This window comes from Artemia franciscana, chromosome 2, assembly GCF_032884065.1.
Source record: "Artemia franciscana chromosome 2, ASM3288406v1, whole genome shotgun sequence".
Lineage (NCBI taxonomy): Eukaryota > Metazoa > Arthropoda > Branchiopoda > Anostraca > Artemiidae > Artemia > Artemia franciscana.
Window position 1 is genome coordinate 28,832,860 of NC_088864.1, and position 23,503 is coordinate 28,856,362.

At 35.1% G+C, this 23,503-nt stretch overlaps 1 protein-coding gene across 1 annotated transcript in view; it reads left to right on the top strand.

Annotated features, from left to right (window-relative positions):
- The window catches only part of LOC136039840 (midasin-like), a gene marked incomplete in the record, with an annotated part of 305,680 nt that overhangs the window by 17,580 nt on the left and 264,597 nt on the right, over positions 1-23,503 (top strand). Inside the window, 5 exon segments of the mRNA XM_065723761.1 lie at positions 8,019-8,245; positions 10,707-10,916; positions 12,304-13,518; positions 17,351-17,895; positions 22,185-22,398. Coding sequence (XP_065579833.1) covers positions 8,019-8,245; positions 10,707-10,916; positions 12,304-13,518; positions 17,351-17,895; positions 22,185-22,398 — 2,411 coding nt within the window.

Sequence of the window (23,503 nt, forward strand, 5' to 3'; positions counted from 1 at the left end):
AAGGGAGCAGACGGTGGAATCGACGAGAATGGAGCAGTCTCTTGCAAAGAGAAAAACTGACCTCATATCGAAATTGGTGCACAAGAAGCAGCAAGAGTGATTCCAGGTATTTTACCTGTATCAGTCAGTCGTTGGCACAGTATGTGTATCTGATAAAAAAAAAAAAAAAAAAAAAAAAAAAAAATACGTGACCAGGCATCCCACGCCATCTACCACCGATCTGATCCTGAAGACTTCCGAATCCTATATTTGGGCTCGAGAAATCCTATATAAATAGGACAGAGCCTATAATTTGAAACAAACCCTGAGCAATGAACTGTATGCAAGGAGCAACTCGACTCAGCAGTAACCTAAAGTCTAAAAAAGAGCAATTGCAAAACAAAAAGAGCTGTCTTCGTTTTTGATATTTTTTTTTAATCTGGTGATGTTTCTCTACCAGAATACAGCCAAACCTGGAAAAAAATACATTAAATTAACTCTGTAAATTTAACTGGAAAAATTAACTAAATATGCTACTTATGATAAAGATCAGGTCAAATTCAAAGGATAAGTACTGTATTTGGTATATGAGAGAAAGGGGTGGGGGCAAAAATTCTCGAAAGTTCTGTTTGAGATACTGGGGAAGCCAAAGTTTTAGCAGTAGGGTTTGAAAAAATAACTTCAAATATAGAGCAGAAGCTGTCATGCTGCTGCGTTTTAAAACTTGTTCAAACTAAAGGCTCATTGAGTTTTTTTTTAAGCTGTCATTATGCTTTGCTATTGTGAACAGGTTTTAACTTCCTTCATTTCCCTTCATTTGAAAGTGAATATTTACCCAAGTCTTGTACAAATTGCCAAACTCGTTCATAACTGTTTATTTGTCAGATAAGAAGAATCTAAAAAGGACTGATGGCTATCAGAGTCTATATACAGTTAAAGCGGGTAATAGGAAAGCTGGCATGTGGAAGATTATTAGCCTGAAACAGCTACGCTACAATATAGCAGCACTTCTCTGTTTTTTTTTGGGGGGGGGGATTAGATTAGAGCACAACTAATATCACAGCTTGAGAATGCATGTGATTGCCAGACTGCCAATCAGTATTGTTCTCCCAGAAAATCAGGTAATGCTTTTAATGGTTATAGTGATCAATGAGTCAAGCATGCTGTTGGGTATGCGTTATTTTCATATTGCATATGACATTGCAGAACAGTACTACATACCCCGTAATATTACATGTACCATTTTATCAAAAGTACCAAACCATATTCACTCTTGTAGATATGTTTACAATTTTCATGGTAATTCAGAAAACTATTCATATGTCTAACAGCAAGCTATCCTAAGCTACATTTGTTACTGTTCTGCAAACCGTACATGTAAAAATACTTTTTACTCAAAGCAAAGCTTTCCAGACACAAGTTGTTCTGCTAAAGTTCTTGCAGCTTTTGAAATTTTGTCAAGTTCTGCTACTTGCAGCTTTGGAACTTTTGCATACATGGGCATAATCTTCCCCGTTTGATGGGACTCTTCTACAGGATGATTTAAATGTGTTGGTTAATTGGTGCAATTTAAATTCAATGTTTATTAATCAGGGAAAATGTCATGCGGTGAATTATACTGAATGCGGTAGCATACAAGTATTCTATTTGTGATATGGTGATATGTTCTATTGATTATATTAGGGACCTTGGTATTATTCTTGATAATCAGTTTTTGTTTGATAAACAGGCATTAGCTGTATTTTGTAAGGTAAACTACAGTTTACTTTGTAATAAAAGAATGATTTGAAGGTTTAAATTGCAAAGCTTTACTATGCTGTGTAAGACAATGATGCAACGAGTAGTTGAATACTGGTATCTCATTCACGGCTTATTGAAAAAGTACAAAAACGAGGATCAAAATTTGTTCCTTATTTGAAGTGCTTGCGTTATGGGTAGAGACTAAAATGTTTGAGCCTATCATCTCTGCAATTCAGGAGGGACAGACTGGAATAAGTCAATACATTTTGAATTTTTAAAGATGCTGATAACCAGAAGCGTAGCTACGGTATTTTTATTGGGGGGGAATAGGAGGTGCCATTGAAGTAGGTGCTATTCTAGCGGTAGTGAAGAAAAGTAACTATTTAACAAACACGCTACTTGGTGAGTTTAGGCTATATGTATTATAAACAACAAACACACGTTAAACAATCATACACATATATGTGCTGATGCTTGGTCTTTACTAGAATTGTCAGCAATGAGCTGCTGCAGACGACAGTTTTATAGCGTAAACAAGCTTTCGGGTGGTTGACAGTTAATGTCGTATACACTCGGATTTTTTCAGCCAGATTCACCACTAATGCTGCAGTACATATCACCCCTCCGCTTTCCCCGACCCCCACGCCCAGCACAAGATGCTCAATCTCATAATTGAACCAACTCTATTCTAATAGCTCGCATATCGCACTATTCATTTGCTTGTAATTGTGAATGGATTTTGACTCTGTAAGATTTAATTTATCGTACTGAACTATTAATATACATGATTTATTGAATTACTATTAATGATTTTTATTAAATTGATTTATTTGTGGGTTCCCTGATTTATGTTAGTAAATAGTATTGATGTCAGTGGGCCAAATAAAGCCAAAAACAAAAAAAAAATGATTGGCAGCGCAATAGTGTTGTCTAAGTAAAGATACAGGATTAGTCAAAGTATTACCACATATTGTGTAACATTATGTTGTGAAATATTCCCAACATATGAATTAGCGACCTTATTTCAAATTTGAAAGTATTCGAAAAATAAAGCTGGAATTATTAACTTATCCGTTGGTCATTGTTCGACAAAAATATCCAGAAAATCTGAACAATTCTTGGCATCATTGAAGTAGAAACTTTAAATTAATTAAAACATTACCAGGGATGCCAATTAGAAGGGAAAATTGACTCCTAGGGTTTGAAAATTACCTACCTCTTCGTATCTTTGATGAAAAAAAAAAAGAATTTTATAAAAATTACACTGAAGTATACTTGTGTGGGTCAGGTATGGGGGTATATATTTTCGGAGTGGGGTTACGCTGAATATCGTTTTGTGTCTATAATTCTCTTCACAAGCAAAACGATCTTGTAGTGCTGCATGATAAAACTGATAGCAACAGAAAAGAGAATGGGTTGGTACCGCTTACACGTGCACACAAAATTCTAAATTGTGAGAAAAATATAAATATTTGTTTAAATTCACTTTATTCTATTCTCAGTAGACATTTCGTACAACATGCTGATGTAGAGAAATGTCCCACAAGTAGCTCTGGCGTTGTGGGAAATGCGACTAATTTCAGACATAATTCTTAGGACATTTACGTCTTTTTGAGCTGGGTAAAAGAAATATTTATAAAAGCGAAAATAGCAAGAAGTCAGCATTGTATTATACATAGAGGCAGTCCTGCATTTATGGGTTACTATGTGAATTCGAATCACAAAAAATAGAACGTTATCAGCGCTTATTAAGCATTTCAATTAGAAATAAGATAATTTGGAGCTATATTGGATTTTCAATTAAATACTGGAAATAAGAATTAAAGTTATTATATGATTTCTGGAGCAGATCTCCCTCTACCAAATTCCATGACCAAACTACGACCGATTTGACCTATCTAGTTATAGTACGAATATCATTACAAAAAACACTAAGTCTTATTTTCTTTTTCATTCAGGGAATCATATTCTTGATTTCTACCTTCTTATTCTTCTGTGATCCCATATCTCGCCTATTTGCAGATTTAAAGGGTTGTGATTTATTTTACATTTTTAAAAGTTTTAAAAGAAGAGAATCTATTCTTGCACCTTAAATATCAGTGGGGGGAAACTGACCTGAGCAAATGTGGCGAAACAGGAACCATAAAACTTGTTTCAATTTTCCCATTAATTAGGGTCACATTTTTACTTGATGATAAGGTTTCAAAGACAATATATTTGAACAGATATTAATGTGGAACATATTATGAAGTGTAACAGACCCCTATTTTTCTCGTATTCCTTATGTTTAAAAACGAGTATGAATTAATGTGACACTTAAAACGAGCAACATTTCTAAAGCTACTTAATAAACTATAGTTTTTTCAAAACTATTGGGAAGGGGTGACTGCCCCCCCCGCAACGACGCCACTGTTGATAACGTGTCTTTTATAGTGATTTCTTTCAGTTCAGCCATTATTCACCCAACTCATTAAAATTATATCAGAAAAGGGTTTTAAGAAAGGTTGGATGGGGTTCTTTTTTAAATTGGTCCATCAAATCATGGAACATGTTATCTGATCATACTATTTCAAGAAATAATGTTACAGCTTCGATTAAAACCTCTTTGTTTGAAAGGCAGTATATAGAACCATGATATTTATAGCATTTGTACGGTCTGTTTTACTCAGTGCTCCTAAAAATCATGTTGTGAATTTGTCTCTGTGCATTCTAAGATGTTTGTCTATTTCTGTAACGTATTCAGCCGAAGGAATTTTTTGTTATTGTGGCACCAGTCATTATCCATGGGTCCAATTCTTGTCTATTGTCTTTTCGTTTATTGTTTGTTTATTGTCTATTTGTAATTAGACAAGTCTATAGCCTACTCCGTTTTTTGTTTAAAATAAATTGTAAATAAATTAAAATTTCATGAAAACACATTATAAGCATTGAAAACTATGGATGAGCTGACAAATCTGTTGGCCAGTATTGTCATTATTACCTTTTCAAGCAAAGTTGGCGGAGTGCCATGAGTATCAATTGTTGTATTTAGATTTTCGTGAAGAAACCCGTTTCAAATGCATTTAATTTGCATTTTCAGACCTCAAAAATGCCCTATGGAAACTGGAGCAGCCATACCAAGTAAAACACAAACCTCAATGAAAACATCCTGTATTTGATTGCGGGAAACAAGTTAAGGTCAAAGATTACCCAATAAATCACTTTTTTGCTTACAAAATTCTGAGGCATTGTTTAGACTAGCTAGAGCAAAGATTAATATGAATGAAGTAGCAGTTATAAAATTATCCTGTGGCTATGAGACTAGTTAGTGATAACTTCTTTAAAATTCTCCTCCTTCAGGTATCCCTTAACAAAAATTAAGTGGTGAGGAGGTGGAGAGTTCATGAAAATTTACCACCCTAAGATTGGTGGAGGTGAAAATCAATCATTCATAATTCCCCGTATATTACATATAAGACCATAATCTTTGGTTGCAGCTGCAAGAGCCAAAGCTTATAAAAGTTAGATTTCCTTCCATGTTGTCCAGAACAAAACTTGCACTGTAACAGAGGCTACAAAAACTCTACTAAACTAGTACCGGAGCTCCAAGGTGAGTACTCAGAGTAGCTAAGTCTCACAGCTGATGGAAAGGTTCCCTTCCAGGTTCTCCTTAAAACTTATTTTGGAGTAAGTGAAGTACAAATTAACCTTTTAGCTAGAATGATTCAGCAATTAGTTAAAAAATACAAAAAAAAACAAAACAATCAAACAAACTTTGTATTAAAATGAAGCAGGAAATCTATCAAAATTATTTAACCCAGTCATATCTTGACTATTTACTGTCAGTCTATCATTTGTATGGAATTCTTTCAAAACAACTGGATTGTTGTCATGTTAGTATTCCTGATCCCCTTAGGTGAGGGAGAGGGTTGGGACATAATTTTACAGTACTGACTGTTATATTTGGAAAGAGAATTGAATTAAATATTTTTTTCATCTAATTGTGTTGCGAGAGCAACACTTTGGTTTTGTCGTGTTTTTTTTTTTTTTTTTTTTTTTTTGTTCCTAGCGCCCCGATTTCAGCTTATTGCTAGAAAGTGGTAAGGGTCTAACCTCTGCGGTTTTTACGGAAAGTGTGGACCTTCGGCCGGATTGATGAATATGACTTTACATTTTGGAAAGCTTCGTAGAACTCTTGCCTGGGGCCAAAAAGGATGGTTTTTGCTTGTCCTTGAGCCAGAGCCTATAGTGTGTGAAGTGTAGAGGAGTTGTATAGCCTATGTCAGAGAGGACTATCTGAAGTTATGCAGCCAAGCTTTCGTTTCATCAAACCATGTTTCTGCTTTCGAGTGGAAAGCTCCGTTCTAGCAGGCAAGCAGGCAGGCACCAGTTTCAAATTGAAGATGGACTAAAATCTATAAGTGTTAAATATATGCGACAGTTACCCTGCCCCACAGCCAATATATCTTCTTTGAGTGATAAATAGAAAAATTTAGAGAAGCAAAAAAGCGGCATTTTCCCACGGGTCCGAAAGTGCTGCCGTGATTTCGGCTGAGTTTATCATTCGGTTTTTCGCACTTGGGATTGCGGTAGAGAAATGGTATCAGATGTGCCTCTTAAACTTTAAAAGTTCTGTCATTGCTAAAGAAATTAGAGTTTATCCTTTGCTCCTTTCTAAGTGATGACGTTAGAAAGTTGGCCTACGGCAAAAAAGTCAACTTTTGAACTAAGACAGATAGATTTTTTTTTTCGACGGCAGTCGATAGCTTTTGATGAGCTGATTAAAGTATATGTCATCCATTTTTTTGTACAAAAATTCCTTCATGAGATATACCAGTTTGAAAGTTTAAAGGGGTTGACAACTTCAGTAGTAAGGTACACACTGAAACCAAAAATAGGCCGATACCAATTGTGAGACATATAGGGGAGTTGTAAGCAACAGTCGGCTGTTAGCTCATAATCATCCTCGGCAATGAGGGGTTCGCAACTCTTACTAGTTGGTGTACCTATTTTTTGTTTCTGTTGTATTTGATGGCAAGACCAATTTGGTTCCAGTGGTAAGACATGTAGGGACTTGTAAGTAATAATCGGCTGTAAGGCTACAATCATCTTTAGCAATGAGGAGTTTGCAACTTTTGCGAGTTGGTGTACCTAGTATGTATTTTAGCATCCTTACAGATTAACAACTTCAGCGTTTAGTCGCAGCGAGGAAACAAAACCAAAGTGTTGCTCTCGCAACACTTTACTCGGTGAAGCCGAGCAAAGGTTGCCGCAACACCTCACGTTGCCCATGCAACGCAGATCTAGTTTCTGTATTACAATGCAAGTTTACTGCCTATTCTACCCTGAAGCTTCAAAGAGGGAGAAATTGTTCCTACCAATCAGTTCCAAGCCCCAATCTCCTGGTGTGTACCTAGTTTATTTATTAATTTGCTTCAAAATTGAGAAATGTATAAAATACATTAAAAAGAAAATTGCAAAAATACTTCAACACATGAAACAAAGCAATGAATTACATTAGGCTTAAAAAACACAACTGAATAAAATAAAAATGCCAAAAAATAAAATATCAAACATTATTTAAATTATGAACAAAAGGGAAAAGGCTGTTGACTGATTGTAATGCGCTGGACCTTCATTGTTATTCCCTGGCCAGGAGCCCACGAAATCTTTTTAGCAAAACTCAATGCCCGCTCACTCGCCCAGCTGTTGCAACTAGTCAGTTCAATGAACTGGAAAATTAACAGCTCCATTGAAGACCACATATTTTATGACAATCTTTAAAAGACAGCAGTTATCGCTAAAGACGATAACTAATCTGTCAATCTGCTGCATAAAAATTGCTAGAATTTATAATCAAAAGCTCTCTTCTTCATCAACTTTCTCCTAATGATGTTTTGAGTGAGCCCCAACATGGATTCCAGCTGAGGATGTGAGTAAACATTGATCTCGTTGGCCAAGGGACTTAGAAGTAATTACCTACCTTCTAGGTCTAGACAATGGTCACACTGGAGACTTAATTTTGTTAAACATATCTAAAGCTTTTGATAAAGCTCCATATCAGCAGTTTTGCTCAAAACTTTGTGGAGTAGGCTAGGTTTAGAAAATATGTTTTAAGACAAAAAAAAAATCAGATTAGAAAAAAGAACCATACCATTCACTTCAACCTTTGATGCTCTTTTCAGATAAAATAGTTACCGTTGTAATGACTGTCCTATTAAGTGGGGCAGGGCAGACAGAGATGCAGTGGAAAAACCAGTGATTGCAAATTGGACTAAAAAACGTATTTTCTGATTTCACTTTTTATCCTTCTTTTGCAGGTGAAGAGTTTAAATCCTCTAGAACCTCAGAGCTCTTTCATAGTACTTGCCAAATATTTACTAGAAGGAAAATTAGTAGCAGAAATTTGTCTGTGGTTTCGTTCTCATCTGTATGCATTATTGGAACTAACCCTTGAAAAGGGTGTGGTTCAATCCACTGAAGAACACTCTGTCAAACTGTATTATCTTCTAGGTGAACTCTGTAATGAGGATTTGGTTGTAAAAAAGTAAGTCATCTATTTTACAAATAGGTAGTATAAGAGGAGTCTACTGTAACTATAAAATACTAATGCTATATTTTAAATGGTATTCAGATACTAAAATATTCCTAATTTTTTGCTGCTGTTTGAAATACAACAACATAATAGTGTTGATACAGCAGCTGGTACAAATACGTATATTTGATACATTGTTGTCACATCTGTACATCTCTATATCATTTTGAAAAAGGAATGTTCATTTTTCTATGATACAAGTATGTACCCTGTTTCATTTCTATCTGGACCAGTTGATTATCTCATTTGGTGCAATTAAGTTAAGTAAAAGATTCCAGTAGCAGAAATAATTACGCTTTAGGCTTCATAGGACCTTGTTGAACTAGCCATTCTATGTGCCCCCTTTGTCTTCCCCTTTTTAGCTGATATTCTGCTGGTGGATTTGTATCTTTTTCTTCTCTTAAGTACCAATACAAAAAAAAAAAAAAAAAAACCGCACTTTTTGGTTCTATCCTTGGTCTTGTTATACCTGAAAACCAATACTTTCTCAGATTTTCCTTTTGCTTGTTTCTAAATTATGAAGTTTACTTGGGAAGTACCCTGGTTTTGCCAGTGCTGCCACACTAAACTATGAAAATAAATAAGCAAACTAATTAGTTAAATTTGACAACAAGTTCAATCTATAAAAATTGAAACAATAATAATCTATTTGATTTCTACAATTTCAAAGGAAAACCACAGCTTCTTAAATTATTGTGCCATATCCTTTACCTTTTTTTTATGCTATGTATAATTAAAAATTGAATTCCCCAGTTTTCTTAATTTTCTTTTTTATGTGTATATATTTATGACCGTATAAGTTTTCACTTCAAACAATCAGATTTCATTTCCACTGTCCTTGGTACTTGAAGTTCTGGTACTACGTTTACTACCATACGGAAAGAGGCAAGGGATCATAAAGTAGATATAAAGTATCATAAACTTTAAAAAAATGCATAGTGAACCCCTTCATGTAAGCATTTCCGTGCACTTTTAACATAGAAAATAAAAATATATATTTGCAGAGATGGGGGGGGGGGAGGGTTGGTCTTTTGGCTCAGCCTTCAAGGAATACACGCCTCTCATTTCTGTGTGTCAGTGGTTTAAATCAAATTGTTCTTGACTTATTTAATGGGCTGATTTAATGGTGTGGGGTTAAGCATCAATGCGAATAAGTACTTGTTCTAGTGCATTATATTGACAATTCTGCTGTATTACTGTTTGACTGAAAACCTGAATTTTTGTATCGTTGGGCCAGTGTCCCTCTTATTGTCTCTCCTCCCCCTCCCCAACAGTAACTGTGCACATCTGGCCGTATTATACAACTTTTGACTCGTGATCAATTAGAAATTTTAACGAATGCTCCTTAATGGTTTATGACCCATTGAAAATAATTTAGATTGCAATGTCAATATGGTAATTGACAAAAAACTCCACTAATTAAGTAAATAATAAAATGTGTGTGGTTTCTACAGATATTAGTCTTTAATATTTTTTTGGGCTGTTAGCTACTAGTTTAGGAATAATACTGAAATATAAAACTCTTAAATTACAAGTATATATTTCAAATGGTTTTGGAGTTCCACCAAGTATGATGTTTAAAATTTCTGATCTTGTTGATTACAATTCAGAGGGTAACATTATAACATAGAAGTCAAAACTAAAAAAAAAAATATGAAGTATATATTCAGACATAGTGGAAAGGCTTCACCTTGTTGACAATCAGAGCCCTCCATTTCATTCCGCAGGATTGGAGGTCCCAAAATGCCCAACCATAAACAACCACAAATAGGAGTAGTGTCGCTACCCCCACTTCTCCAAAAGGCTAATGTCATTCGCACTTAATTTTGAAAAAGAAGTCTATTTATATTTTTTCTTCTTAAAATGAAAATGAAATGATGCCCAAATTCCAGGAATCCTTTTTTTTTTAGTAGCACTCTTATTTGCTTTTAAGCGTAGCTTAATTGTTCATTGAAATGTTCCTTTTAGGCTTCATTCCTTCATTAACAGTAATTTTTGCTTGTTTTTGATTTGAGATCTTATATAAGGTAGTTACTGCCTTTTTTAAGATTTAATTTGCTCTGTACCTTTCATATGTTCAAAATGCTTGTTGAAATGGTGAAGTTCTCGGCGATTTTACTTCAGTGTTGAGTATGTATCAAGTACATCGCGGGAAATGTGTTTATGTAAAACACAAGTACTTAAAACATTGATGTTTGTATCCGATTGTTTTTTTTTTCGGTAATATTTGTTACGTAGTCATAACTGATTTCAATGTGTTTAAGATATTTTTACTCTCTGTGAAATGGTGGTTTCAATGTAATTATTTCATAATTTGTGTTTCCTGGATTTGGTCGTGAAAAAACTATCACGGTTTTTGCTTTGTAAATCATTAACTTCTTTAGTGGATTTTACTTTACCTTTGTATTTCCAGGTTTGCATTGTCTTACTTCGAGACTCACCCTCCTCCTTGCGCTTCTGAGGAGCCACCTCCTGCTAAAAAAATGAAGTCAAAAATGGATCGCGACTTGATGGTAACTCGGTCTACATATAAGCTGCTGATTTGTGACAAGGATATAGCACATAACTGGGTTTGGGCTCCGTTTCTTCAATATTTGTCTAGCTCAAATGCCGAAACTAAATGGTAAGTTTACTATTCTTATACTCTTACTATTCTTATGATCTAATCCTTTTCCTGATATTCAGAATGTGGTTCGATCAGATTTACAACTCAGATCAAATTATATATGATCGTTTTTTCTTGCATATGTGAAATAATTTCCAAAAGACAGGGATGTTAAACAACCAGAAGCACATAGATTACTAGAAAATGTTCTAATGAATTCAAAGAGAAAAAACAAACCTTTTTATATGCGCCCTGTTGATTTATCGTACATGTTCAATAGCATCAATCCCATGCAATCTCTTGATGCTCCATTGCACGTAACGTGAGTGTGAGTATCTTCAAGATTATAAAGTTTTGGTTTGCGAATTTGACAGCATCTGCCAAATGGAGAGGCACAGCTTTAGATCCAACTAAAGCCAAAAGAGGCGTGAGGCAAGGCAGTGTTCTTAGTCCTGTCATTTTCAAACATGCTATCTCTAAGATTCTGAGCCCTATCTCTTCGTCTCTTCTACTTCACGGTACCGATTTATCTTACATAACTTAAGCTGATGATGTTCTTCTTCTCAGCAGATCGAAGGCAGACTTTGCAAGATAACCTTAATAAACTGCAAAGTGATTTCAACCTATCGGACTTTTTAATATTATTATACAGTGTGGGTATCTAACTTTCAACACGGCTAAAAGTGACAGTGTTAGCCCTGGAAATCATTCAGCTCCTGCCGTGTCAGACTTTAAATACCTCGGCTTAATGATTTCAGAAACGCTCCACAAGACCAGGTAAACCATTTTGAAGCGGACAATCTTTGCTATTGAATGTGCTTACGGGCCTGTTCTTTTAAGTCGGGGCGTCGGGATTTTTGGAAAATATATCTTTCAGAACTTAGTTGTTTTGACCTGGGGGAGAGGTTTGAGGTCTAGCTCTATTTATCTGAGGCACAGTTCACCAACTTGATTTTAATTAAAAAATCAACGTATATGTATCTGTATATGTTACATGTGCGTACATACTTGCATATATGCATATGGGTGTTGTGGGGTTATTTGAATAGTGTACACTAAAAAAAAGAAAAGAAAAAAAAGCAATGCAAACACAAAAAAAGTCTACAATAGCTTGAGATATCTTTTTTTTAATTATTTTGTCCATTAATTATTTTGTCCATTATTGGTTAATATATTGTAAGTTTTTCATTTCTTTTTAAGGTTAATTCCATTTTGGATTAAAAGTACGTGGATAGAACGTGGGTTATACCTAAAGGTCTAAAGTATGTAGAGTCAGACAAATCCTACTCTATATTTAGCAGGAGAAGGAACTGATTTTAAACTTTTTACATTTAATTCTCCCTTAAATATGATTCCCAAATCACTCGCTTTTCTAGACGACAGATAATCTTTTTCCCTTTTTCAGGTATGCTTGTGAGAGTTTGTCCATGGTTTTCAATTTGAGTGAGACACAACGAATGGTGTTCCATTCAGGACATATAACTCGAAAGGAACACATAAAACTTTTGCTGAAAAATTTAGAAGAAAAGAAAATCCCGCCATCAGAAAATTCAACTACAATAGCAGACATCCCTGTATTACCCAGTGTATTGTCAATTGACGGGATTGAATTATGTATTGAAAATAATTCATTTTGTAAAGAGGGTTGCCTTGTTACTGTTGACTCAACTAAAGAACATTTAAGAAGCTTAGCACTGGCTATTGCTAAAGATTCTCCCATTCTCATTCAAGGCATTGTTGGTTCAGGAAAGACCTCTCTTGTTGATCATTTGGCTATGATAACTGGTCGCTATAATACATCAAAATACACGAAAATTCAACTAGGAGACCAAACTGATAGCAAGGTCCTAGTCGGAACTTATAGATGTACAGACATACCTGGAGAATTTGTTTGGCAGCCTGGGGTCTTAGCGCAAGCTGTCGCTGAGGGAAATTGGATTTTACTTGAAGATGTGGATTATGCCTCAATGGATGTTATTAGTGTTCTACTTCCTGTGCTCGAGTCAAGGACTCTTCTACTGCCTGGAAGGGGTGAAAACATTAGAGCGGCGCCAGGATTCCAGATTTTCGTGACACAAAGGCTAATAGCTGGTACTACAGGGCTGTATAAACAGCACCTTGGGCACTTTCATATCATTGAAAGATATTTAAGAAAGATTCATGTTGAGCCACTCTCAAGAGAAGAACTAAAAATTGTTCTTAATACAAAATATCCTGTCCTTAGAACAGTGTGTGATCGTTTGCTTGAAGTCTATTTTTTTCTTGTTTCTGGGTATCGAGACAATATGGAATTAAATATAAAGTCACGTGAAACAAGACTCGTTTCAACCCGTGATTTGCTAAAATGGTGCAAAAGGATGACAGAACATTTTGATGTAACATCCTCAACATCTCAGCATAACGCGTTTTTAGATGCTCTAGACATTTTCTGTGGCTATCTTATAAATAATGAGACACGTCTCCCAGCTGCTGAAATGATTGGGAGCAGATTGAATATATTGAAAGCTAAAGCGGAGTTTTATGTCAACTCTCATAAACCAGCTGTAGATATTAATGACAAGAATATTAATATTGGACGTGTTTCACTACCCCTCGTGCCATCCAATTTGCTGCATAAAGAGTAAGAATTTTCTTAAGTTTATTCTTTTCCTCTTCATCCTTGTGGCTCGATAAGCTGTAGTAAAATACAAAGAAAAAAACTCCAAAAATGCCCATCTTTTTTGGAGTATTTATTACAGTAATGAGACTTCAGGTGTATTAGAAATTTCTGATGCAATACTTGACTATCAGCAATCTGCTGTTTTCAAATATCAGGCTTAAACATGCCCAAAAATTGGTTGGGTCTTTTATTGTATTGATTTATTTTATCTTTTTTTAGGTGTTGTTAGCGGTTGTAACACTTCAGGTAGTTACGCCATCTAATCAAGTTTGTATTATAAGTATTTCTGGCGCAACGGTTGACTATGAACAATTGCTGTTTCTAGATTTCAGTCTTAAAAAAATTAAAAAAAAAAAGTTCAGCACTCATTTTATATTCGTCAGTGATATAGCTTGGAAGATCAAAAACAGTTGACTGTAACTGTAACCCCCTCCAAAGGACTGTGTTTTTGGCACTACTATGTTTTATTAAGTAAATTTGCTTGCTTTACATGCTGAAATGAACTGTAGAATAGTTCATAAATTCTATTCTGATTGGGTGGATATTAGTCTGTAGATGGGACCTGTAATGTATCTGCAATAGTTATGCAAATTTTTACAGTTCAGGTAGGCCAGAACCTGACCTCGCCTCTTCTCATGTACCTTGTTTGCGTGTCAACGCTTATATTTTTGGACAATTTCCTGACTTTTTTTTATTACTAAGAAAGCTAGCCCAAAGAGACCCGTTTGTTTGAAATTGATAAATTGAATTTTCTATTGCAGTAAAGGCTCTCAACAATATTAAAAATAAGACTCATCATCACAAGCACGGGGTTAGCAAGAGGGGCATTTCGCTTCAATGAATTTAGGTAACATTTTATGGATAAACGGTAATAGGTTGTATTTTTCACAATTTCAGGCTGCCCTGTGTGTAGTCTAAATGTATTTTAAACCCAGTGATTTACTTATTTGATCATTATTATAAGAATTCTATACATTAATACACTTCAACCTTGGAGGCTTATGCTGCAGCATAACACACATGCAGAACTTTTTCTTCAGGCGAGGGGTGAAATTCGAAAAATACAACACTTTAGAGGTATATGAAATAAAATAGAGAATTGTAAACATTCTGAGGTTTTTTTAGGAACCCATTCCTAAAGTCTCCCCTCTGTACGGCTGGTTAATTAAGTGATGATAAAAGGTCAAAATCAAGAATATTAGGTTGATAAAACTGAACGAGGGTAATTTCGGACCAATGAATTGTTCATTTAAGTAGGGCTTATAAAAATATAGGATGGTGTATGAAATACTAAGGGCTTATAAAGAATAGCTCATAAAAATATCCCAGTTTCTCTGTTTAAAGTGAGGCACTTTTTACATGTATTTTATTTTATTTCTTTCTCTAAAAAGATTGCTGTAAACTATTTACTGTGGAGACTAAGGGTGAGCCATCAAAAAGAAGTATATAATCTGTTGGTCAAAAGCGTGGAAGGGAAGTGCATAACCAGGATCGTCATTTTCACTTTCAGACTGCAGATATTGGTGTGTAGCCTTTCTCCCCGCTGGTGATGGGCTCTGCTATTGTAAGATTTTCCACACAAACATGGGACTCTCAATCCATGACTATCAAGAATAGGATTAGTTCTGTCTTTCATGGAACTGAAAATTGTTAAACCTTTAGATTCTTTCTGAAAGAGATGGAAAGGTGATGTTTCCATAGTGTTTACAAGTTTATTGATGAATTTATGAATATTTAGAAATGTTGTAAAACTCTGTTTTCCTTTAAGAAGTCAACCAGTGAATGGGGGATGGGCTCGCATTATATTTCTTGTTTTGTTTTTTAATCTTTTTTTCTATAATTTGGTCCATATATTCAGCGGGGTAACAATTGGAGAATAAAATGTATTTTATGTAGTTTAGTTCAGAGACTAAAGGAATGCTTGAACAAATTTTAAAAACCACTAACGAAAGAGATGACCATGTCTCTTTTTAAAGAAGGGTCTTGGCTTGACGGGAATACAAATTATGATCAATGCGAGTGGATTACCGAGATATACAAAATTCAAGATGGGATCCATTTTTATTATATGGACACCTAAGAAAGGAGACTTCTAGGATTTTCAACCTCCAACCTAAATTGTAGATATGAATCAAAAGTGTTCGTTGTACAAAACAAGAGCCAAGAGCTCATATGGCACTTGTGACGAGGTCGGAATCTGGTCCGGTCCCTGATACGCCTGCAAACTTTCTTCGTCCTAGCTTATCTGGAATTGCCCGAACTAGCAAAACCGGGACCGACAAACCGACGGACAGAAATTGCGATCGCTATATGGCACTGGCCGATGGGCAAGTGCCATAAAAACTAATGCAGATAAGCATGCCCATGATCCCAAATGAACAGGACATCATCAACAAAATGCATCCAGAGAGAGTGTTTAATGGGGAACTTTTCAAATCAGCAGTTATGTGATATCTATATAGTAACTTGCTACATAGGGAGATAAAACTGTTCCAATTGATAAACCTATAATTTGACGAAAAATTTTGTCCCTGAACCTAAAATATAAGAATAATTTGTTGCAGATTCAAACAAGGTTCTTGATAGCGCCAGTTTCTAGAGTTTTATTATTAGAAAAACCAAAATGCTCATTCAGTTTTCATTTTAAAGCTTATCCATGTTTTTTTGATGTTGGAGAAAGTGCATATAGCACGCATCAAAATTCGCCAAGATACTGTATTTATGCCTTGATTTAAATTACTTTTCAACAAGGTGAATTGAGTTTTTTACGTATGGTGAACTATAGCATGCTACAATAGGGCATAGTGGAATATCTTTTACTCATGATTTTGGGAAGGCCATAAAATTTAGAAGAACAACCTTCAGGGTGAACCTTCTTGTACATTTTAGTGGCTATTAGTCTATCATCTTTTAAAGTATCCAGTTCCTTTATCAATTGGTATTTTATCCGTATTCTCTTGTGTTATCTGTAAGGGTCAATTTTGACCTAACAGATAGGGTCAATTATGTATAGGGTCAGTTTTCTTTGTAGGTAGTTAATCTATTAAAAGGATGAACTGTTTGATCATAATCGTCCATACAATTAACTATTTTTCACCTGCTTCCTTTTTTGATTATTGCGGTGGTTTTGTTTTTTTCAAACGATTAAAAAGTTCGATTACTTTTTATAATTGAGTTAAAAACACATAAAAAGTCTTAAAATTGAAGATAAAACAGGAAAGAAAATGAGTCATTTAAGAGTTAATGAACAAGTAAATTAAAATAAATCAACTTTAATCAGATCAATATTTCTGTTTGAATTGCTCTTTTATTTCTGTACCAATACCAATAACGCAGTTTTCTGAACCACCAAATGACTCCCCCCCCCCTTCTGAAATTTTGTCCGGCTCGTAAAATATAGTAAAAATGTATATAAACAAATTTCGATGCATTTTGTAGTTCTTTTCCACACAAGGGAGTATGATTGGCTTCTTGCCAAGTTCTTTGAACAAGCCCTTTGTTCCTAATTTCCACTACTGGTGAAGCGTCCACACTCCAGGGCTCCCGTAAGCCAAAAACAAACATAGAAAGCATTTAATGTTTTTAAAAACTGAGTCAATAGGACGTACTAAGCGCTCAGTATTATTATCCACAATTTATATCTAAAACGTGATTGTGATGGTTAAATTGATAATGAACCCTACTTAGTCCATTATTTACTTAACCCTACTTTAGGTCCATTCTTTACTTTTTATTTACTTATGTGTTTTTTCTTTATTTATTTATTTAGCTGCATTGTTTATTCATTTTTCAGGTCACGAAATTATACTTTCTCTTACACACGGCAAGCTGCTATACTTCTAGAAAGAGTTGCCATCTCTATCAAAAACAATGAACCTGTGCTCCTGGTTGGAGAAACTGGCTGTGGGAAAACAACCACTGTTCAGTACTTAGCAAATGTTACAAATCATAAGCTCACTGTGGTTAATATGAATCAACAAAGTGATAGTGCTGATTTACTTGGTGGTTACAAGCCTGTTGAAATACGGCATGTTGTTGCTCCTGTACGAGATGCATTTGAAGAACTCTTTGGACAATCATTTTCGCTTCAAGAGAATTCAAAGTTTTTGGGACATGTCATGAAAACATTTTGTAATCATAGATGGCAAGATCTGTTTACATTAATGCTGCATAGTCAAAAGGCAGCGGTGAAAAAATTTCGAGATAAGTCAGACATTTTAAAGAAATGGGAGGAGCTTGGAATTCGTATTATGCAGTTGAAGGCACAAGTAAAGAGTTTAGAAAGTACACTGGCTTTTGCATTTGTTGAAGGCAGCTTAGTCAAGGCGGTCAAAAATGGTATGACGAGTCTAACGTTACATAATTTAGGCTTTACTCTACTTTTTATTTGAATGTGCAAATAAAAAAAAATGAAATGATAATAATGAAATGATTAATCAAATGACAATAATAGTATTGAAGTGCGGGTGTGTAGATTAAATGCTTGTTGACTCCATTGGAATATTTCTAAGGTGTTTAAGTTTAGTTCTGATACAACGGAAGACAAAATCAAAAGAATAAAAAGTCATGGGTTTAAGGCCATCAGCAAAATGACAACTAATGAAAAATATGGGATTTTGCTGGAAATTTGCAGACTTAGCCATTTATAAAATGAAGCATCAAAACATCCTATGTGTTTAATAAAATTTGTTCATTTACGCGCTTTGAAGCTGGTGAATCTTTTATTGAACTATTAAAGCTATTGAAGGTGATTGATTTAGATTTTACCTGAGAGATTCTATTGCCCTACTATGGCTTTCGGTTCTATGATTCTGTCAATTTCTTATTTTGAAAAACAATGAAATTCACTATCGGAAATTTTAAAATACTATGCCCCTCCCCCCAAAAAAATACTATGCGTTCCTTAAAGACAGTCTCAAAACTCGCTGTGTTCTTAAAACTAACTTCATTCTCTATTTATTGACATCCCATAAATGTTGTTAGTTTTTAAATGCGCCTTTGCCTCTATCACTACCTCTGTGCATATATAAAACCTAAAATATATATAAGATATAAAACCTAAGTGGTTTCTAAAATTAGAGTGTTAAAAACTAAGGTTGTTTTACTCTTCCTTTTAACATAGCATCTGTTAGTTGTGTCCTTTGTAATTGATGTTAAAAACAGTTTGATTCTATTTCTCTTGGAAAATGATTGCCCCATGAACCCTTTATTAATAGTTCCGAAACTATATCATAGGATTGCACTATTATTTATAACCACTTGCATGAAGAAAAATTTTTCTACACTAAAATTGAATTGAAAGTGAATAGAAGGTGTATCGTTTAGAACAAGTATGTAACCCTTCGCCTCTGAGATGGACGTGCTTTATGGTCTTCCGTGCAAGTCACTCCCTGTACTTACGGAGAAATTACAAAACGAAGCTTAAAAGCTTCATTGGGTTGGTGGGTCAGAATAGGTGTTTCATACGCCTCTGAAAATTTACCATCTTTGTCATTTTCCCCAAATAATTGCCCCTTAAATTCAAAATGATTCGAAATTTCTATGGGAAGGTTGAAGAAAGACAGTACTTCTTTGAAAATCATCGTTCTTCGGTCTCATTGGCCCAAGGCACATGCCTCATAATTTCAAACCGATCGATAGAAAATACCCACCTATCTTTTTGCTGAAAAATTGGCAACTGGAAGGGGATAACTGAAGAACCACTGGCCCTTTTTGTGCCTCTAATGGTTTATATTGATTATTTTTATGAATATGCTTCAAACACCATTCCTACCTTTGTGCTAAAAAGTTGGAATGGGTGGGGGGCTTCCGACCCTTTTAGGTTTTTCTACCATATCAGTTGAAAAACCTTGCATGATTCTGGTTCAGACAATGTTTGAACATGCCTGCCTCCCAGCTGAAAGACTGGTGTGGAAGAGGCCGGAAAAGGTGGAAGGGGAAGAGACTTGATAAATCCATTTATGATTCCATTTCAAACGAAGTACCAATTGCCTTCTCTTTTTCTGTTAAAATTAGGGGTGGAAGTAGGGAGGAGTTGCAGCCCGACTTTGTGTCTCTAATAATACAGATTGAAAGATGCTTTCGTGGTTTTGCTTCTGACAAGTTGGCCATACCATTCAGCTAAAAAGCCGAATAGTTGAGGGAGAAGGGCTACAGACCTACATGGTGTCTGTAGGTTTCTTGCGCCAAATCAAGACACACATCTTTTTTGCATCGGATCAGCATATAGTTCGTTTATGTCATTCGATTTTTCCCAGAAATGGCTCGAACAGTAGATGGCGGCCCTTTTTTCTATAAGTTTAAAAAAAGTTGTCTATGGAGTAGAAACCGACACATAACTTAAGGACTTCTATATTTTTGTGTAACTTGAATCTGAAACTGGTGCCTGCGACACCAGTTTAACAGACCCCCCCCCCAAAAAAAAAAAAAATCTAAATGTGTCTTGAAGGAACGAAAGCTTTCCTGAACAACTTCAGGTAGTCCTCTCTGGCCATTTGCTTCACACGCTGCAGGCTCTCGCTCAAGGACAAGTGAAAACGGTTTTTTTTTTATCTCCAAGCAAGAATTATATACAGCTTTCCATACTGTAATGTCAAATTGTCAATACTGGCCTGAGTTGACGAGTGACTAAGCGTTATGTAGAAAGTCTAGATTCTATGAAGATGTAAATGAGGGACACAAAGTCTTTTTTGCGAACAATCAGGCTAGTTTACAAAAACCCATACATAAAAATAATACCTAATTATTATTTTTTTTTTTGGGGGGGGGTATTCCTTTCCATGACTGTGTAAGAAAATTTTCCCTATGCCTCACTAAAACGTAAAAAAATCATAATATATAAGCCTGAAAATTAGCTCTTTTAGATGATCAAAACATCCCCCGTTCACATTGAAAAAACCTGGCCTGGCTAGATAAGGCACATTTTCACAAACTGGTAACACTATAGTCTATTTGATAATTGGTTTCTTATACTAATGAATTGTGAAGGTGTATAATCTAAAGTAAGATTAATATATGAGTTTCTAGGTATTGCGAATTAGCCATTAGGTGTTTTAGAAGCACTAATCAGAATATCTTTTTGATTAGCAACATGATGCTTCGTTCACTATGTTTGATTTGACATAAAACTTGGCTTGAAATGCCTAATATGCATATATAAGCCACAAACTAAGTTTCAATGCTACGTTTCAGCTTTAAGCTGACTTCTATTTTGAATGGATTTAATGGGAAGTTTAAAAGAAAGAAAGAGTGGTTTTATGGATAGCATAAAATGCTGCTTTTCCAAATCATAAAGACTCGGAAGAGCAAATTAAAAGTTATTACTTGCCTTTTAATTCGAGAGGAAAGTGTTTCAAAGGACCTGACCATGAATGTTAAATGATGCTGAAAGTAAGCTAATGATGCCTCGGACAGTCTTTGTAAGAAGTTGCATAGGTTTTCAAAATTGGCAGAAGGAAATAAGACGACAATTTCATTAAGATTGTAAAAAGGTTTTGGGTGACGACCTAGGGGTTGGGGGACGGAATATATGCAAAAGTGCATATTTCCTATTTTCATGTCCGATTTTTTTTTTTTTTTTTTTTTTTTTTTTTTTTTTTTTTTTTTTTTTTTTTTTTTTTTTGTAAAGGAGGATTTTTTTTTAACAATATGGGCGAGAAGGTCTCCTTTTTACAGGTGTGAGCTATAGCAAAGATACCGCTTGGATTGTAGCCACTTTACCGTGCTTGAAAAACTTTAATTAACTAAAGATCAAGTAATTAAATAAAAAAAAGCAGAAAAATGCAAAGTTGTGCGCAAAGCTAGAGTTCAATTCTCTACATTTCAATGATAAAATTCTCAATTGCATACACTAGTAGGTCTTCCAAGTTCAATAGCAATGCTTGGAAATATTTTCTAAGATACGAGTTTAATATTTTCGTACCAAAGAGGTATATGCAATAAAATCTATCAATTGCATATGCTATGAGTTTGATATCTTCATACCAAAGAAATGTATGCAATAAAAACCGCGCAAGTTGAAAGTAATATGGTCTAATAGATCTAGATCTGTAGATTTATAAAGGTTATGAGACCCAGAAAGAAACAAAATTGAATCGCCAGAAAACGTAAAATTCAACCTTGCAAGGGATTTTCTATTGTTCTTGCATTGGTTCAGTTCTACCTTAAACTGTCAAACCTTTAGATTTGGTTTTGCATTGGTAACTCATTGCCGATGAGCGTAAGACTTGGTTATTTGACAATCAAAAGGCTATCATGCTAGATATGTTTATTTGTTTTATTTAGTGTTCGAATTTTGGAAACGCTAATAAGCCCACCTGGACTCAGATGGGAGTAAGAAAATGATTTAAAATGTTAGTATTCAGGTATGGTAACTTCTAGGACTTTGTTATTCTATAACTTGAGATAGAATATTGAACGATGAGTCAGTATCATTCTGTTGTTTATGTTCGATTAATGCAATTGCAACTGTGGTACTCAGAGAGATTTTTGCCCTTTCCTTTTTCTTTCTTTCTTTGGAGGTATTGCTTACAATTTTCATGGTTTGCACCCTCTGAATTCCGAGAGTCTAGGTTTGAAAATATTTAAGATGCATTTGGTCTTCGTTATTGACTGACCTTTTTTTCAAGGTGACTGGATTCTTTTGGATGAAATTAATTTAGCCTCTGCTGAAACATTGGAATGTCTTTCTGGATTATTAGAAGGCGAAGGTAGCTCATTATTTTTATTTGAAAAGGGTGACAGAGAGCCTCTGAAGATTCATCCTGAATTCAGATTGTTTGCCTGTATGAACCCTGCAACAGATGTTGGGAAGAAGGACCTACCCCCAGGAATCAGGAATCGGTTTGTTTACCTATTGCTTCCTTATTTTTTATGTTGTGCATAATATGTTAATGCATTTTTTTCTTTTCTTTTCTCCCTGCATTCTCAGCCATAGAGCCTTGCAGGGGATATATATAAATATATATATATATATATATATATACACACCCCGGAAAATACTTCCTCCCCCGTGGAAAATAAGGCTTTCCAAATTTGAGAAATTTATTTGAGTTTTGTTTTGTTTTTTTTTTTTGTAGGGGGAAGAAATCATGGTACGTGTGTATTATACGCCACTCACTCAAGTTTACGCTGTATAAAACTCAAAAACAAACTGGTTTCTTCGTTAGTTTTTCAGCTTAGAGCGAGACAAGACAAAGACAAGTGACAGAAATAATAATAATAATAATGATTTATTTATAACCCACAAAGTACATTAAACTGTGGAGTAAACACACACAAAAAGAAAAAACAAGACAAAAAACATAACAACATAAATAACATAGCAGCATAACAACATACAACATAAGTAAATTACCTCAATTCAAAAAATGGACAAAGAGGGTCAAAAACACCAATCATTTGCCGAGTTTTAAGACATATGTCCTTAGATAAATGTTTCAGTCGCGAGGGCGCATCAACGATGTCAAATTTAGAAACGACTGTACGATTCCGATACCACCGAGGCAGACGCAGCAAATACTTGCAATACTTAAAATATCCTGAGCGTATTTTTTTTTGTATCCTTCTTGCGAAGGAGGAAAGCAAAACCAGAAAGATAAAAAACAGCAGGGGCACAAAACTAGAATAAAGACGGCATATTCCTTTTCGGTTATACCGACCACGATTTGGTGAAATTTTCGCGTATCCAACCCGCATACTTTTCAGCACGCTAGCGGACGTAATAGCAGAGCAAGTAGACGAAAGTGACGTGGAAAAAGAGAGGCCAAACCATTTAATACTTGCTGAACATGGTATAGTTGAAGAACCCAAGCAAAGAGGTGATGCTGGTGGAGGACTCCCAAAACACAGAAACTCACATTTGGAGGCATTAACTGAAAGGCCTACTGTGGATAGTGCGACTGAAAGCCGGTAAAAGTTGGTAATTAGACTATGTTTTGTCCGGCTA